Source organism: Rhinopithecus roxellana, chromosome 11 (assembly GCF_007565055.1).
Source record: "Rhinopithecus roxellana isolate Shanxi Qingling chromosome 11, ASM756505v1, whole genome shotgun sequence".
Taxonomy (NCBI): domain Eukaryota; kingdom Metazoa; phylum Chordata; class Mammalia; order Primates; family Cercopithecidae; genus Rhinopithecus; species Rhinopithecus roxellana.
In genome coordinates, this window is record NC_044559.1 from 76,864,211 (window position 1) to 76,882,149 (window position 17,939).

At 38.7% G+C, this 17,939-nt stretch overlaps 1 protein-coding gene across 1 annotated transcript in view; it reads left to right on the forward strand.

Moving 5' to 3' along the window:
* TM9SF3 (transmembrane 9 superfamily member 3) overlaps positions 1-17,939 on the forward strand; it is a 71,461-nt gene that overhangs the window by 16,395 nt on the left and 37,127 nt on the right. The window contains exons 3-5 of the mRNA XM_010389581.2: positions 5,387-5,509; positions 9,513-9,673; positions 12,211-12,288. Of these exons, the coding sequence (XP_010387883.1) occupies positions 5,387-5,509; positions 9,513-9,673; positions 12,211-12,288 (362 nt within the window). The remainder of the gene's footprint in view (positions 1-5,386; positions 5,510-9,512; positions 9,674-12,210; positions 12,289-17,939) is intronic.

Sequence of the window (17,939 nt, forward strand, 5' to 3'; positions counted from 1 at the left end):
GTCTCTACCAAAAAAATACAAAAATTAGCTGAGGGTGGTGGCAGACACCTGTAGTAATCCCAGCTACTCGGGAAGCTGAGGCAGGAGAATTGCTTGAATCCAGGAGGCAGAGGTTGCAGTGAGCCAAGATTGTACCACTGCACTCCAGCCTGTGCGACAAGAGCAAAACTCCATCTCAAAATATATATATATATAGATATATATATATATATATTTCAAATACATATATTTTATGTGTGTGTGTATATATATACGTATTTTATATATATATATATATTTTTTTTTCCCCCCACTGTCTTCTCTTCTTTTTGTCTTTGTGGACTTAACATCCTTTTTATTCCTTTGCTGACATTTTAATGTGTTTTAGGAGAGAGAAAAAACATACTTGTGGTTAAATCTGCCTTGTTTGTAAGTGGAAGTCTGGGAACTTGGTGCAATGTTTTGTCCTGTTGGTTTCAACCAAAGTGTTTTAGCCAGACCAAATAATTTGAATCTGAAATTTGTCAATTCTTATTACTGATTTCTTATACCTTATACTAACTGCAGATTTGATAAATATGGGCATCTCTGTTTTTTGTTTTTTAAAGGAATGTATATGCATATATATTTTTCTGATTTTAACAGTGATACAAGTTCAAATACACAATTTAGTAACTACAGGAAAACATAAACTGGCTATAATTACCATTAACATTTTGTTGTATTTTCGTCAGTCCTTCTGTGTTTCTGTTTATCCACATTGTTTTAAATATCTAAAAGTTGAGTTCATTATATGTATAACTTTTTTAAAGTTTATTTAACAAATCCTTATATAGTGCTTATTATGTGCCAGACACTGTTTTAAGCACATTCTAACTCATTTAGTAAGTGATATATAGTTTTTGTTCTGCTTTTGTTCTCTTGACATTTTATGAGCTTGTCCCCATATTGTTAATTACTCTTTAAAAAAATATGGCTACATAGTGTTGTGTAATTTAGATACTGTGATTTTTTTCCCCCCATTTTCTTTCTTTCTTTCTTTCGTTTTTGAGAGGTCTCGCTCTGTCACAAGGCTGGAGTGCAGTGCAGTGGTGCGATCTTGGCTCACTGCAACCTCTGACTCCCTGGTTCAAGCAGTTCTCCTGCCTCAGCCTCCCGAGTAGCTGGGATTACAGGCCTGCGCCACCACGCCCAGCTAATTTTTGTGTTTTTAATAGAGACGGGGTTTCACCATGTTGGCCAGGATGGTCTCGATCTCCTGACCTCGTGATCTGCCTGCCTCAGCCTCCCAAAGTGCTGGGATTACAGGTGTGAGCCACCATGCCCAACCTTTTCTCCCATTTTCTAGTTGTATGATATTTTGATCCTTCCTTCCATCCTTCTTTGGCTTTCTTTCTCTGCTGTTGCACGTATTTCAGTACATCTCTGAATCTGTTATTAGGATGAATTCTTAGAAGTAGAATTACTGAATCAATGTGTATAAACATATTTAAGGCAGTTTTTGATACAGGTTGCGAAATTGTCATTTAGAAAAAATTACAGTGTTTATACTGCTAGTCAGGGTGGTCATTTAATCAATACTCTTTATATAGTTATTTAATTAACTGTGAATATATCAGTTTTTCCAGTTCTTGTTTTCCTCTAGTTCATTCAGCAGTTCTTGAGTATCTTACTGCATTCCAGCACTATGGTAGGCTCTGGATATGCATAGTTCAACCAAGAGCTCTGGCTTCTGGGGTCTTCAGGCCCTCTGAAATTCTACCTTAATTTTGTGTGAATGTGCATTTTCAGGGGGTGGGCAAGGGAGAGATCACTTTCATTGGATTCTCAAAGGGGTGTGAGGCCCAAGGAAACTTAAGAACACTTTCTGTGAATATATTGGCACTTTCAATCCTTTTTGTCTTTTTTTGGAGACAGGGTCTCCCTGTTGCCCAGGTTGGAGTGCAGTGGTCCCATCACAGCTTACTGCAGCCGCAACCTCCCTGGGCTCAGCCTCCTGAGTAACTGGAACTATAGGTACATACTACCATGCCTGGCTAATTTTTCTGGTTTTTGTAAAGATGAGGTTTTGTCATGTTGCTCAGGCTGGTCTCGAATTCCTGGGCTCAAGGGATCAGTCTGCCTTGGGCCTCCCAAAGTGCTGAGATTCCAGGTGTGAGCCACTGCGCGTGGCCTGATGCTTTTAATTCTTAACTCTGGGAAGGAGATAGCATAGATGCTATCTCTGTTAAGGGAACTGAGAGGTTCATGGAAGTTAAGTAACTTGCTTTTTATTCACATAGCTACTGGATACTAGAGCTCAGAATAAACCTCACCTTTCTGCCTATTTCTCTATAAAATTTTTGTTGTTGTTGTTTTTGTTTTTTTTTGAGATGGAGTCTCGCTGTGTTGCCCAGGCTGCAGTGCAATGACGCGATCTCGGCTTACTACAAGCTCCACCTCCCGGGTTCACGCCATTCTCCTGCCTCAGCCTCCCGAGTAGTTGGGACTACAGGCGCCCGCCACCACGCCCAGCTAATTTTTTGTATTTTTTTTTCAGTAGAGATGGGGTTTCACTGTGTTAGCCAGGGTGGTCTCGATCTCCTGACCTCCTGATCCACCTGCCTCGGCCTCCCAAAGTGCTGGGATTACAGGCGTGAGCCACCACGCCCGGCCTCTATAAATTTTTATATTGATTTCTTTGATGAGAGTCTTTGCCAAGTGCTGCTGAATTAGAGGTAGACTGTTTCTCATTTTCCAAATGTAATATTATCAAAAGAGAAAGTAAACCAAGTATGGCATACTGTGTTCTTAGAGAACTCATGAATAATTACCACTTTCTTTTCTCAGTGCTTTCACTGCGCCTATTCAATTATTAGCGTGGAGTTTTATTGGTAATTGATGGTAGATTATTGGTGCGTAGTGTCCAGAGTCTACCTAACCTTGCTTTCTGTACAAACATACACACTATTCATACACAGATGCATGTATAGGTACATACCCTAATATACCTAGTGATTTCCTTTGCCAAATAAATGGAAAATTATGCTCTTAAAATTTTTGGTTTATTTGTTTAGTGCCTAGTCTGTGCAGGGTACTGAAGCAGGCGTGGCTGGAGATAAAAAGGATATAATCAGTTATGGACAAAGCACTCAAGACCTAATGGTGTTTTTGAGGAGCAAGATACTGGTATGAGGTAGAAAATGGTACAGGCCTACATACCATAAGGGAGTGGGTATGAGAAGTATGGGGAGTGGGGAATCGGACTCTTTTGTGGAGGAAAGGGTTGGGGGATGGGGAGGATTTTGGACTGGACATTTTAGGTAGAGTTAACAGCATGAGCAGAAAAGTTCAGAGGCCAAGAGAGAGCACAAGGTATGTGGGAATTGAGTTTGGCTTGAGCATAGAGGCAGATATATCAGTTGGGAAACAAAAGAGTTGGAGTAAAGTTCAGACTCTGAGGAATCTTTTAAAAGCTTTATACAGATAGGCCAGGCGCGATGGCTCACGCCTGTAATCCCAGCACTTTGGGAGACTGAGGCGGGCGGATCACCTAAGGTTAGGAGTTCAAGACCAACCTACTAACATGGTGAAATCCCGTTTCTACTAAAAATACAAAAAATTAGCCGGTCCTGGTGGCATGTGCCTGTAATCCCAGCTATTCGGGAGGCTGAGGCGGGAGAATCACTTGAACCTGGGAGGTGGAAGTTGCAGTGAGCCGAGATCACGCCATTGCACTCTAGCCTGGGCAACAAGAGCGAAACTCCATCTCAAAAAAAAAAAAGCTTTATACAGATAAATGCCATACTGTATATATTTCAGAGCTTCCTACTTAAATCTACCACATTGTTAATGACCATTATTAATTAATGTTTGTTTCTAACGGCAAGAAATTCAATGGCTTTGCAGAGGTAGCTGTGAGGTCCCCTACTGCCACTGTGGCCATTTGTTGTCCCTTAAGCCTGGACCTTCCTTTGGTTCTGAATATCCCTTCTGTAGCTGCAGTTGCCTGCTGCCTTTTGTTCATTATCACACTCCATGGATATCCCATTTGGGGACCTCTTGCTGCCAGTTTTTCTAGTTCCTGCTATAGAAACCCTTTGAAGCAATCTCATTTTTTTAACCCTCTGTTGCTTCATTGCTTAGCCTCAGGGTTTTTTATTTTTTTGCCATCATGAAAATCCTAAATTCCTTGCTGCCTAGGAGGGCTTGGGCAGAAAGAAAATCTATATGGGAGTCGTTGTTGGAGACAAATTAGTTTTCTTCCCATACTTTGAGGATGCCATTTCTCTGACATTCTTCCATGGGACTTCAGTGTTTACTGCCATCTTTGGTGTTGTAGTTTTGGGACACCCACTCTAGGTTGGTCTATAACGTGGGATGCTATTATCTCTGTTAAGGGTTGGGGAGATATATTGCTGAGTATCTTGAGTTATAAATTAAGTTGCTATTTCTTTGAGCCACTAAATGATGTAGCTACAATTTATGTTTAAGAACTTTTGATCAACAAAAAGTTTAATAATGTTTCTTTAGAGAAATTGCATTGTGTATTTCAAATAACCAATATTATAGTACAAATATAGTATAGAACTTAAAAACAAACTTGTGCTTTCTTTTTTGTTCTTGTTCAGAATGATTTCTTAATTTTCTTTCTGATTGCTTAATATACCAAAACAACTTCTTTTGATTGACATGTTGAGTATTTGTAGGTTTTTTGGATTTTCTTTTGTTTTATTAGAAACATAGGTACATTTTTGAAATACTAAATTTACTAAGTTAGAAACCATCTGAATAGAATTATAGTAGTAGTATTTTTGAAAGCAGTCAACGGTGGAAAATGACTCATCTTTAGGGGACTTTAAGGCAATTTATAAACAGTGATGCTTGCTGAATAGAGGTTGCTTTTTAATCTTCCTACTTATAAGTAGTCACTGGGTGTTTTTGTAGAATCTGTGGCTTCTAGTAACTTGTCTTTCCAAGAATGTTAAAATCAATGTTTATCTCAGAGAGATCTTATAGCTAGAAATGGTTATCTCTGTTTATGATCATATTCTTGAGCTTTTGTATATATTAAATACAAACTTTGTTATGTGTTTAAGCTTTTTTTGTTTTTAAAATCAATTTATTTTAAAGTTACTTTATAAATTTTCTTGTATAATTTTCTTTATATAAAGGGGTGATTTCTTCACTTAGTAAGGTAATGTTTGAAAATAAAGATGATTGAAATTTTTTCATTATAAAAAGTCGTAAAGATACACAAAAAAAGGGAGGAATAGTGCACTGAACCCCCACATATTTGTCACTCAGATATCAACTATTGTGAATAGAAGTTTTAACTTTAGAAAATGTTGGCTTTTTTCTTTTTTTTTTTTTAATGTATCTATTTTGCAAACTAGTGGGGCTAATTTGCAATTTTTATTTTATGCAGATGATGTGATGCCAGCCACTTACTGTGAAATTGATTTAGATAAAGAAAAGAGAGATGCATTTGTATATGCCATAAAAAATCACTACTGGTACCAGATGTACATAGATGATTTACCAATATGGGGTAAGTATTGTATGTTGTATTTAAGATTTGGGAAAATTTGCATAATCACAATTTATGTAAAGACTCTGTTAAGGTGATTGTATACTGGATCATGATGTAAATGTGTTTTCACTGTTTTTTACAGAATGATTTTAATACCAGTTTTATGGTCACCTGTTGAAGAATTTTTGACATTGCCATGCCTTACATGAAACTTGCCTAAAATGTAACTTTTATATAGTATAACATGTCAGATTCAAGAATGAAAAAGTGCTTAGAACAATCTAAAAAGTTCTTCTGCTTCCATTTTTTTCATATCTTATTTTAATTTGTTTTTTTAAATACAATTAAAGGGACTAATAGGATTTTGAAGTTTCATTCTGTCTTTTTCTCATGTTGATACTGTGGTAGTATGTTTTCTTGTTATGATAGTTTCTTGAATGGCTTATTTTGCTAGTTCCTGTGTTATTTGCCATAACTCTTCAATTTAAAAAATGTTTATGTTTTTGCTCTTGTTTATCCATATTAGTAGAGAAGAGCTATGGCATAGTTAATGCCAATTTATGAATAATCCAAAATCATTTATGTTGGACTTGATTAAATCATTTGTAATGCAAAGTACAGCCCACTGTCATGGCCAGTATGTTTGATCACATCTTTGTCTAATTGTTTCTTTCTTTTGTCTCTGGAAATCTGCTGTTACGTATAATGAATGTTTAAGATTCTTAAAATGGTTAGCAGATTACTGTTGTCATGAGCAGTAAACTCTCAGATTCTGAACATACCAGATCAGAGTTTAATATCACACTAAGATGAAATTTATAAGACAGTTAATATCAAGAGATAATTATATGCATCATCATTACTGTGTTGCATGTTAATTACGTATATTCAGTAAGCATTTCATGTAAATGACTGCAGTTACTATTATGGTAACACAGACTCTGATCTGTGTAACTCTGATCAGCTCTGACAGTGATAGGAATATGTTCTGAATATTCACTAGATTTTTCTGAGCCTATAGTTCAGGGAATCCCATTGATTTGGGCTTCCTTCATTTTTGAGAGAACAGGTTTCTTCCCTGTTGTTTTCCCTTGTTTACAGGTTTGTGCAGTGATGCCATCATAGCTTATTGTAGCCTTGAACTCTTGGGCTTAAATGATCCTTGTCCCTTTGTCTCCTGAGCAGCTGGGACTACAAGTGCACACCACCACACCTGGCTCTGTGTGTGTGTGTGTGTGTGTGTGTGTTTGTAGAGACAAGGTGTCTTGCTTTATTACCTAAACTAATCTCGAACTTCTGGCTTCAAGCAATCCTCTTGCCTCAGCCTCCTAAAGTTCTGGGATTATAAGCATAAGCCATCATGCTTTAGATTTTTTCAGTCATAGCTGTGGGGCTTGTTAGCAACAGTGGCAACTGCTTTCCTGTGTTAAATTTATTATAGCCCTGGGATTTTAGAATATTCCCTGTTTGGGGAAATACTTTTGGATGTCCTTGAATGTCTGAACCATGGGGAATCCTTGTCAGAAAAAAAAAAACAAAAAACTTTGTATCTGACTTTTCATGGAGTAAAGGTTTCAGAGTCTTTTAAAAGCCTCTTAGAGAGTAGCTTCTTACTTGATATAATTATGTCTTTACCCCCAAAGTCTGGTTTTCAGAGTAGATAGGTAAATAAACCTTTATGAAATTCATTGTTGTCTGGGCGCAGTGGCTCATGCCTATAATCCCAGCACTTTGGGAGGTCAAGGCAGGTGGATCACTTGGGGCCAGGAGTTCGAGACCACCATGGCCAGCCTGTCGAAACCCTGTCTCTACTAAAAATACAAAAAATTTAGCTGTGTATGGTGGTGCACACCGATAGTCCCAGCTACTTGGGAGGCCAAGGCACAAGAATTGCTTGAACCCAGCGGGTGGAGGTTGCAGTGAGCCAAGATTGCACCCTTGCATTCTATCTAGCATGGGCAACAGAGTGATACTCTGTCTCAAAAAAATAAATAAATAAATAAATAATAATTAATTATTAGAAGGATTTCATGCTGGGTGTGTTGGCTCATGTGTGTAATACTAGCACTTTGAGAAGCCAAGGCCAGGAGTTTAAGACCAGCCTGGGCAGCATAACGAGATTTGTCTCTGCAAAAAAATAAAACATTTACCCAGGCGTGGTGGCACTTGCCTGTAGTCCTAACTACTCTGGAGGCTGAGGTGGGAGGATTGTTTGAGCCCAGGAGTTTGAGACTGCGGTGAGGTATGATTGTGTCACTACACTCCAGCCTGGGTGACAGAGTGAGACCTTGTTTCAATAAAAAATAAAGGTAAAAGAAGGATTTCATTATCCCCCTACAGTCCCAAGCAAAACAAAACTATACTTCTTGAATTTGTACCAGTTAGAATCACTTTGGTTAATAAATAGTATTTTATAAGAAATGATTATATTTTTCCTTAATACTTACTAAAGCATAGGGGGAAGGCCCTAAGGAGTAACTTATGGAGCATAAAGCTATTGGGAACTGTTTAGGCTTGGGTGGGGAACATTGGACAAATAACTGGCAGTCTGAGGGCATGAGAGATGTATCCGCAGCTACCACCCATGATATTTCCCTAACATTGTGGATCTTTTTTTTTCCAATATCCCAAATTATGATTGAAGTGATAATTTTATTTTTTTAAATTTTTTTTATTTTTTTTATTTTATTTTTATTTTTTTGAGACAGAGTCTCGCTCTATCGCCCGGGCTGGAGTGCAGTGGCCGGATCTCAGCTCACTGCAAGCTCCGCCTCCCGGGTTTACGCCATTCTCCTGCCTCAGCCTCCCGAGTAGCTGGGACTACAGGCGCCCACCACCTCACCTGGCTAGTTTTTTTTGTATTTTTTTAGTAGAGACGGGATTTCACCATGTTAGCCAGGATGGTCTCGATCTCCTGACCTCGTGATCCGCCCGTCTCGGCCTCCCAAAGTGCTGGGATTACAGGCTTGAGCCACCGTGCCCGGCCTGAAGTGATAATTTTAAACTGCATCCTTATTGCCATTTATTTTCAGCGTTCCTTTTATTTTGCTGATTTCCCAGGGACAGATCCAGTAGTTGAGGTATGAAAAGGAGACATGTTAAGTTTTGTTACTATATATACATGTGTACATCTTACTGGGAGTGGGTAGATCATAGGTTATTAGAGAAAGTACTAGACTAGGGATCTGGAAACCTTGATTTTAATTTTGGTTTGACCACTAGTAGCTGGGTAACCTCGGCAGATGGTGATGTAAGCACTTCCCTGAAATTTTGAGATGTTAGGGAGTTGTATTAGTCCATTCTAACACCACTATAAAGAAGTACCTAAGACTTTGTAATTTAAAAAGGAAAGAGGTTTAATTGGCTCAAGGCTCTGCAGGCTATAATGGAAGCATAGCGGCATCTGCTCGGCTTCTGGGGAGACCTCAGGAAACTTACAATCATGGCGGAAGGTGAAGGGGAAGCCAAGAGTGGCCAGGAGTAGGAGGGAGAGGGGACGGAGGTGCCACATGCTTTTAAACATTAAATCCCAGGAGAACTCACTATCGCAATGACAGCACCAAGTAGGGGTGGTGTCAAACCATGAGAAGATGCCCCTGTGATTTAATCACCTCCCACCAGGCTCCACCTCCAGCATTGGGGATTACATTTCAGCATGAGATTTGAGTGGGGATGCAGATCCAAACCCTATCAGTAGTATACATATATAAGGTGATAATTGTTACAATGAAAATGATACTAATGACAAAGCATGAACTTTGGGAATCAAATTAGTGTTTGGTTATGCTGAGCTGTTTATCACTTTTTCACTGTAGTATGACCATGATGTGTGTTTGCTAACTAGTTAATGAAGAGTAGAAGTCCAGTTTGCACTTTTGCCTTATTCTAACCATGAAGAATAATGGTAATATTGCTTTTTTATTAAGAAAGAAAAAAAAACAAACATAATGAGCCTTTAGCTTCTAGGATATTTTAAATATTAAGTGGTATTACCTTGTATAAAGTGTTTTTTCTTTTTAAGGTATTGTTGGTGAGGCTGATGAAAATGGAGAAGATTACTATCTTTGGACCTACAAAAAACTTGAAATAGGTTTTAATGGAAATCGAATTGTTGATGTTAATCTAACTAGTGAAGGAAAGGTGAAACTGGTTCCGAATACTAAAATCCAGATGTCATATTCAGTAAGTATTCAAATAGTTTAATGTAGGAAGTAGTGTTTGTGACCTGATGTCAACAATTTGTGGCTTTGAGCTTTAGTAAATGAATATGTAGCTTGAAATGGGATGCAGCAGAATATTATTAAAACTATATTTTCTCAGTGTATCTAAGTAAGCCTCCTAAAAGCAAATTGAGGATTTGCTTCAGGTCTGTAGTATTAGATACCAGTTATGCCTTTGCAGGACCTAAACCTTTTGGTACAGCCAAGTTTACTTTTGTAACTGGGTAATTAGACTAACCCAGTCATGTATTTTTATGGTTATGTTTTTAGATTGCAGTACTTCATGTTGTTTCCCTTTCCTTTTTAATGTTGCATATAGAAGTGATGCTGTATTGAAAGTTGCTGGATAGATACAGTTTATCATGGCTTGCTCTGTCAGTTGGAATAATACACTCCTGCACAGTGAGAGCTTGTCAGAGCCTTTTAGCAACTGTCAGGCTATTTCTGTTCTCTTAGGCTTAAAAATAGTGGAAATGAGAGAGAAATTCAGTGTAGATAGACTTTCTGCCAGTGATTGCCTCGTAACTGGAATGAGTCCATTGCTAGTAGTCAATTTTGAAAGTTTTTCAAGCTTTGTGAATATGTACCTGATGCAAATAATCCTCGTATAACTGAACTTAATGAAGAAATTTTATAGTTGTAATTAAAGTAATGCAGTCTAAAAATAAAGATGTACAGAATCGCCCGGCGCGGTGGCTCAAGCCTGTAATCCCAGCACTTTGGGAGGCCGAGGCGGGCGGATCACGAGGTCAGGAGATCGAGACCATCCTGGCTAACATGGTGAAACCCCATCTCTACTAAAAACTACAAAAAACTAGCCGGACGAGGTGGCGGGCGCCTGTAGTCCCAGCTACCCGGGAGGCTGAGGCAGGAGAATGGCGTGAACCCGGGAGGTGGAGCTTGCAGTGAGCTGAGATCCGGCCACTGCACTCCAGCCTGGGTGACAGAGCGAGACTCCGTCTCAAAAAAAAAAAAAAAAAAGAAAGATGTACAGAATCTTTTTTTTATTATTCGTTCAAATATTTATTGAGCAGCTAAGGAGATACAAAGGTGATCCAGAACGTGGTCAGGGGTGAGGCAAATGCACAAGTAATTGAAAGCAAAGGGCAAGGTTCACTGAATCACAGCAGTCAGAAGAAAGTGCTTTAGGGAACCAAGAGTGAGATTGTTTCCAGCCTGAAGAGGCATCCATGGCAAATCAGAAAAGGGGATTGAGATTAAAATAGAAGACTTCAGTCTGGATTGTTGATGATACTCAGTATGGACTATATTTGTTTCTCCTTTTCCTTTCTCCCCATCTTTGGGCTTAATTTACCAGTAGTGCCCAGGACTGTTCAATGCACTTTTTCTATACTTGCATGCATTTTTGCTTTAATGTCTTCTACAGAACTAGGTCCTTTTGGTGTTTTAGGAGTTTTTTTTTCCTGTTTTTGAAGGATTTTTGTCCTTTTGATCTTGGTGTTGATGATTTTGAGTCTTTTCCATTCTGATTTGACTTTTGTGCATTTTTGGCTGGATTGTCTCGTGTAGATTTCTTTTTCTTCAGTTTCCCCATCATCAAAATCATTATCATCATCAGCAGCAGCAAATTTTACTTTTTTCTGTAGAACCTTGCTACCACCTCCAGGGACAGATCGCTTTCCAGATATCCTTAAGAGTTTCACCTCCTCTTCTTCATCTTCTGACTCTGCATCTTCCTCCACAGCTACTAAGTGCTGTCCACTAATACGCACTGGCCCTGAACCACACTTCAACCATAAGAGCACTGGTGGTTTGATTTCAAAGCTCCCAAGGGAAACCGTTGGCAGTACAGACATTTTCAAAGTCGCCAGTGTTACTTTAATTGGACTGCCTTTGTAATTCATTGCCTCTGCTTCAACAATGTGCAATCCTTTGCACCAGCCCCTAAACTGACTGTTCTTAAAGATAATTGATGCTCATTTTCATCATTATCCACCTTAAAGTGATAATCTTTGTTGGCCTTTAGTTCACAACCGAAAAGATAGTTTTGGGGCCTCAGGGACACATGTCTGTGTCCATCGAATCTTCCATGGGGTGGCAGCACACAGGTGGGAGAGAAGGCATACAGAGATAAATGACTTCTGCTCAAGAGAACAGCTGCGCGGGACAGAATCACACCAGGCAGATGTACGGATTCTTATTTTAATTGATTTAGACACTTGTGATATGAGCTTATACTAATTCAGTTCATGTCACATTTATCAGGTTATAGTATGTAAGTCAACGAAAATAAACAGTCCTTGAGAACTGAAATGACCCCTCTAAGGAAAGTTGTTAAGTTTTGTCAATAAACAGAAAAGTTGATTAGTTTTATCATAACTGTTTCCATTTCTCATGTTGTAAGTAACTTTCCTCCATTTCTCTAGTGAATTTTAATTCTAGGTGTGTGTAAATAGTTCTGTATTTTGCTCAGAGTTTTGTCATCAGATTATTAATTTGTTCACTGGCCTTTATTTTCAAATGAAAAATTTTTTTCAGGTAAAATGGAAAAAGTCAGATGTAAAATTTGAAGATCGATTTGACAAATACCTTGATCCGTCCTTTTTCCAACATCGGGTAGGTAAATAGTGTAATTTAAGACATTGAATATGTGCACCAATTCATTTAACAGACATTGAGCATCTGTCATTTGCAGGGCACTGTGTTGAGGACGGTGGATTAAAAGATTTAGGTAATAGTGATTTAAAGCATGAGCTTGAAATCATAAGAGTGATAGGGAGTTTTAGAGGAGCAATCAAAAACTTCCTTCTTTGTGCTTGTGGTTTAAACCAATTAAAAGATATACAGAGAAGAATATAACATATGGGAAGCCAAAATATCACTAATAAGGTGAATATTAGGTGACTGCGTTGCAGAATGGATAGCGTATTGGACTTGTAATAGGGTGAATAGTGGAGAATGTGGCTTATATCTGTGATCAAGTGGGCTTCTTACTACTGAAACTCAGAATTGGACTTAACACACTCAGAGTATATTGTAGGCTTCCCTACATAGGCACTTGCGCTTATACAACTTACGGTGTGAGAAAGAACACAATGTGCGCATCAGAAGGAGGTAATGAGAGAGTGGATTAAGATCAGGAATTTCTGCTTATGGAAATCCATCCATGTAGAAAGAAACATCAGGAATGGGAAGAAATCCCCCCCCCCCACCACTTCTCCCAGCCCCCACTGACAGATACTCGCTGAATTTTAGTTCATGAAGCCAGTGACATTAGTGTTGGTTTTGTACAGGTAGTTTTGATTCTTTATAGCAAAAATCACACTTTGTTTTGGTAGTTTCCTCCTCAAGGATGGAGATAAAAAGACAAGGCATAAGAGGATATATCTGTTCTTCTGACTTTCTTCCTGAATTGCTGCTTCTTTCTTTTGATCTAATCTTTTGGACTAGAATTTTAAAGTTTATTAATCACCTATTTTTGAGATGGTCCAAAAGTTTTTGTTGTCTCAGATTTACATATTACAGTTAGGTTCCATTCTTAGACTCTACTGGAACCTATCACTATTTCTGATCTTTCTCAGAGTTCAAAGATTTTAACAACTAAGCTATTTGGGATTTAGTCTTTTTGAGACAGAGTCTTGCTGTCCCCTGGGTTGGAGTGCAGTGGCATGATCTCATCTCACTGCAACGTCGGCCTCCTGGGTTCAAGCGATTCTCCTGCCTCAGCCTCCCGAGTAGCTGGGATTACAGGCACGCACTACCATGTCTGGCTAATTTTTGTATTTTTTTAGTAGAGATGGGGTTTCGCCGTGTTGGTCAGGCTGGTCTTGAGCTCCTGACCTCAAGTGATCCACCTGCCTTGGCCTCCCAAAGTGCTGAGATTACAGGCGTGAGCCACTGCGCCCTGCCTGGACTGTTTTTACTGAAGGATTTAGCATACTACTCTTGGAGCTAAAATTTTCTCCCCTACCGCAATCCCCACCTCAACTCCACCTGCTATGTGTTCTCCTCAAGTATAATACTCAGGCAATCCTGAGGGTATGGATGCAGATAATTTCAAGATTTAGATAACTTTTGAGGATATGAAGGCTCTTAACTGGCACTCCCTACTGGAACTCTTAGGTCTGCCTTGTTTCTAGCCCCACTGGGCATTGACAACTTAGGGGAAAGACTGCCTTTTAGTATTTTCACTATAGAACAGTATACTGTATTTATTATTTCAACAAATATTAATTGAGCACCTGCTATCTGCCAAGCACTATATTTAGGTAAGTAGGGATACATTAGAAAATAAAGGCAAAGATCTATACCCTCTAGGAACTTATGTTCTAGTCGAGGAGATGTGAAATAAATAGAATAAGTAAAACACACTGTATTCAAAGAGAAGTGTGTCAAAAAAGAAAAAGTAGACAGGAGAACAAGAGTACCGGGGATCGGGTAAGTTACAGTTTTGTATTCTGTAGTCAAGGTAAGCCTCTGAAATGGACTGTTGAGCAAAAGCTTGAAGGAGTTGAAGGAAATAAAAAATGTGGGTATTTAGGGGAAAGAGTATTCCAGGCAGAGGCAACACCATTGAAAATCCTGTTAAAGTGAGGATATGCTTATTGTGGTTTGAGGACCTGCAAGAAGATGAAGTCAGAGAGGTAGCAGGAGCCAGATCATCCATGGTCATTTTAAGGACTTTGGATTTTACTCTTGAATGCAAAGGGGGCAGGGGAGCACTGTAGTGTTTTCAGCAGGGGGGCAACAAATCTGACTTTTGTTTTAAAAGGATCAGATTATTATGTGGGTTCAGGAAGTCAAGGGTAGAAGAAGGGAGAACAGTGGAGAGGCTGTTACAGCAATCCAGGTAAGAGGTAAGGTAACTCAGATCAGGGTGGTAGCAGGGTAGGTGATGAAAAGATGTTAGATAGTGAGTGTATTTTGAAGTTAAAGCCGGAGGCATTTCCTGATTGATAGGAAGGTGAAGAAGAGTTGAGACAAACTCTAGGGTTTTTAGTCTGAGTGGAGCTGACATCCCTGGGGCTGTATTTGGAGGAGATTTAGAGGGGAAGGTTAGGGAATGGTTTGGGACATGTTAGTTTTGGTGTGTCTGTACGATATCCAAATGGAAATAATTGACCTTCAAATTGGATATATCAGTCCTGGAGTTCAGGAGAGAGGTCTGGGCTAGGGACACAAATTTTGCAGTAATCGGCATATAGATCATATTTGTAGCTATGAGACTGAATGTAATAATTGGTAAGGAAGGGAAATGTAGGGCGAGAAGAGTACCAAGGACTAAGCCCTGGGTACAGTACTAAGAGTTTAGGAAGAACAGGGGAGTTCAGTTAAGGGCTTTGGGGGGAAAGAAAGAATGCATGGTGTTCTGAATGCCGAGAGAAGAAAGTGTATCATGGAGGATCGAGAGATGAGTCCTGAGTTTTTGCTGATGGGTCAAGTAAGATGAGCACTGAAAAGTGACTGTTGCATTAACCTGGAGTCATTGGTGAACTTGACAACAATTCTGGTATAATGATGGGGCATTCAGAATCTGAAGAGAGCTTCTGTAAGGGAGAATGGGAAGAGAGGAATTGGACACAGCAAGTATGGACTTGTGAGGAGCTTGGCTGCTAAAGGGAGCAAAGAAATGGTGCAGTAGCCAGTGTAGAAAATGGAATTAGGAGATTTTTCTTTTTCTTTTTTTTTAAGATGTAAGAAAAACATTAACTTTATATGCTGATGGGGTTCAGTGGAGGTTGCAAAACTGGCAGTGCAGGAGAAAAAGGAGAGAAATATTGCATCGTTTTCCTTAAGTAGAAGGAGAGGATATGATGTACTGTACAAGTATAGGGATTGCTTCTAATACGGTGACTAACAGCACAGGCAAAGGAATTAGAGCTGAATTCAAACTCTGATGCTTTGCTGCATACTATTACCTTGGTTAAATGGTTCGGTCCTTAAGCTTCTGTTCCCTTAATAGTGAAGCAAGGATTATAGTACCTTGCAGAGCTGTTGGGGAATTTCACGTTGATATAAAGCACCCAGTTCAGTGTTTGGCACATAGCAGGTAAGAGGTAGTATTGTTGGTATAGTTATTTATCTCCAGTTGTGTTCTAAAATTTATGACAGATTGAGGGTGCAGCTTCAGGATTAGTGACACTAGAGGGTGCTGGCAGGCAGCAATTAGTAGGGTTAGTAAACCTCTTTGTGACATCAGGTTTCTTTATTTTTAAGAAGTATTTTCCCTGGTATAATAATTTCACAATTACACAACATCTCATATTTTTAGAATAAAGGAATGTTATAAAATTTCAGGTTATTACTACATTATAATAGATTAGTATATATCTTAAATTAGAAAATAGCAGAGCTTTTGTTAGAAATTTCAACATTTAATGTGTGTCTAATTAGTATAGTTACTAGTAATTATATAAAACTTTTATCTTAAAAAATTTGATAAATTGACTAAAAGAAGGTATGTGTCATTTTTCTTTCCCTTTTGAGCTTTTCTGGGTTAACATCTCAGGGTGGGAGCAAAATAAAATCTTTGGAAAATCATAGACTGCTTTTATGAACCTTAAATGATACTTTTACAATAAACTAGATTTGTATAATCTTTTTTGAGCAAACATTTCAAAAAACAATGCATTTCTTGATTCCTTTATAATTTCACTAGATTACTCAAATAAATTGTTGAATGAAGTAAGGAATAATCTTCTGAAGAGGCTGTCTCCTGTTATTCAAGAAGAGCCGTAGAGTTTATCCCGTCCCTGAAATCTCAGGGTGGGTAGTAGAGCCAGGACTGCCCTTCAGCTTCATGCACATATTCAGCACGTTAGTCCAAGTTAACATATATCCTAATCATACACAGCAATACATATGTATGTACCTATAGAATTTTAGAGCAGGAGGATATCTATGAAGAACTGGAATATGTAGATAAGAGGTTTCATGGAGGTGAAGGTGCTTGTGTTGGAATATAAAGACTGGGTAGAATTTGCTAAGGGGAGTAGAAATAGATTCCATTGAGAAGAAATTATGAGAAAAATGCAGAGGTGAAAGTGAGTATACTGTGCTTGTGGGTTCTTGAAGAGGAATAAGCCTTATTGGAATATAGCATATAATGGAAAGAAAAATTGACTAGATAAGGTGAGATGGCCATATTACAGGGAGTATAGAATATTGGAGAAAATAGCTTAGATTTGATATAAGAGAAATAGGGTATACAACTGTAAGTTTTATAATAGTGGAGTGATATATGAACATGCTTTGGAAAGATTTCCTTGATAGCTTTTTACAGGATAGATAGGAAGGGGAGAGACCAACAAACAGGCCAACTAGGAGGCCATTAGTGCTATCAAGGTATGAGGTGACAGCATGGGAATGAAGCAGAATGGATGGATACAAGTCATTTTGAAAAAAAAAATGCTTAATAATACTTATGAAGAATTAAGGAGAAGGAAGAGCCAGAGATAATTGTAAAATTTCAAAGCCAAATGTTAGTACCATTAGCAGAAGTTAGAGAATCAGAAACAAGTATTATATGTGAGGTGGAAGATTATGAGTGTACTTTATGGCAGTCTGAGTCTGAAATTCCAGAAAGACATTCAAGTGGAAATTATTGTAGTTAGCAAAAACCTGAAACATGAGGGCGAAAGAAGACTAGCGATTTGGGGCGGGATGGGAGGTGGGGGAGAGGGTGTTATCATCATCATTGGAATGCTGGTTAAAAGTTCTGAGAACCTAAAGAAGTCACAGCAGAATACTAAGACTGGAGCTTTTGGAGAAGTTCACAAAGGATGGGAGGAGCCATCATGGAAGATGAAAGAGGGGAAGCGGCAGTCAGTGAAGTAGGATGCTGTAGTGTCAGGAAAGGTCAGATGTGGCAGAGAGATCAAGGAGAGTGAGGCAGATAATTGGCCGCTGAATCTGTTTAGAAGTTCATTGCAGGCCTTTGAGAGAAATTTTGTGGGACAAAAGTGAGATTGTATTGTGTTTTGGAGGAAGTGAGGGAAGAACTGGAACATGTCTGCTTTGAAAAGTATTGACATTGAAAGGATCGGGAGGTGAGAAGATGAAAAGAATGAGGGACAAAAGATGAAGCAAACCCTTCAGAAGAGAATAATAGCAATAACAATAACTTTTAGATTTTATTTAGTGTTTATGATGTGCCAGGCTTACTTTTGTTGTTTAAACTTTATGACAACCCCAGGGAGTAGACATCATTGTAGATAAGGACATTTGGAGATTGCTGATGCTGGTGAAAGGTGGAGGGGTTGGGATGC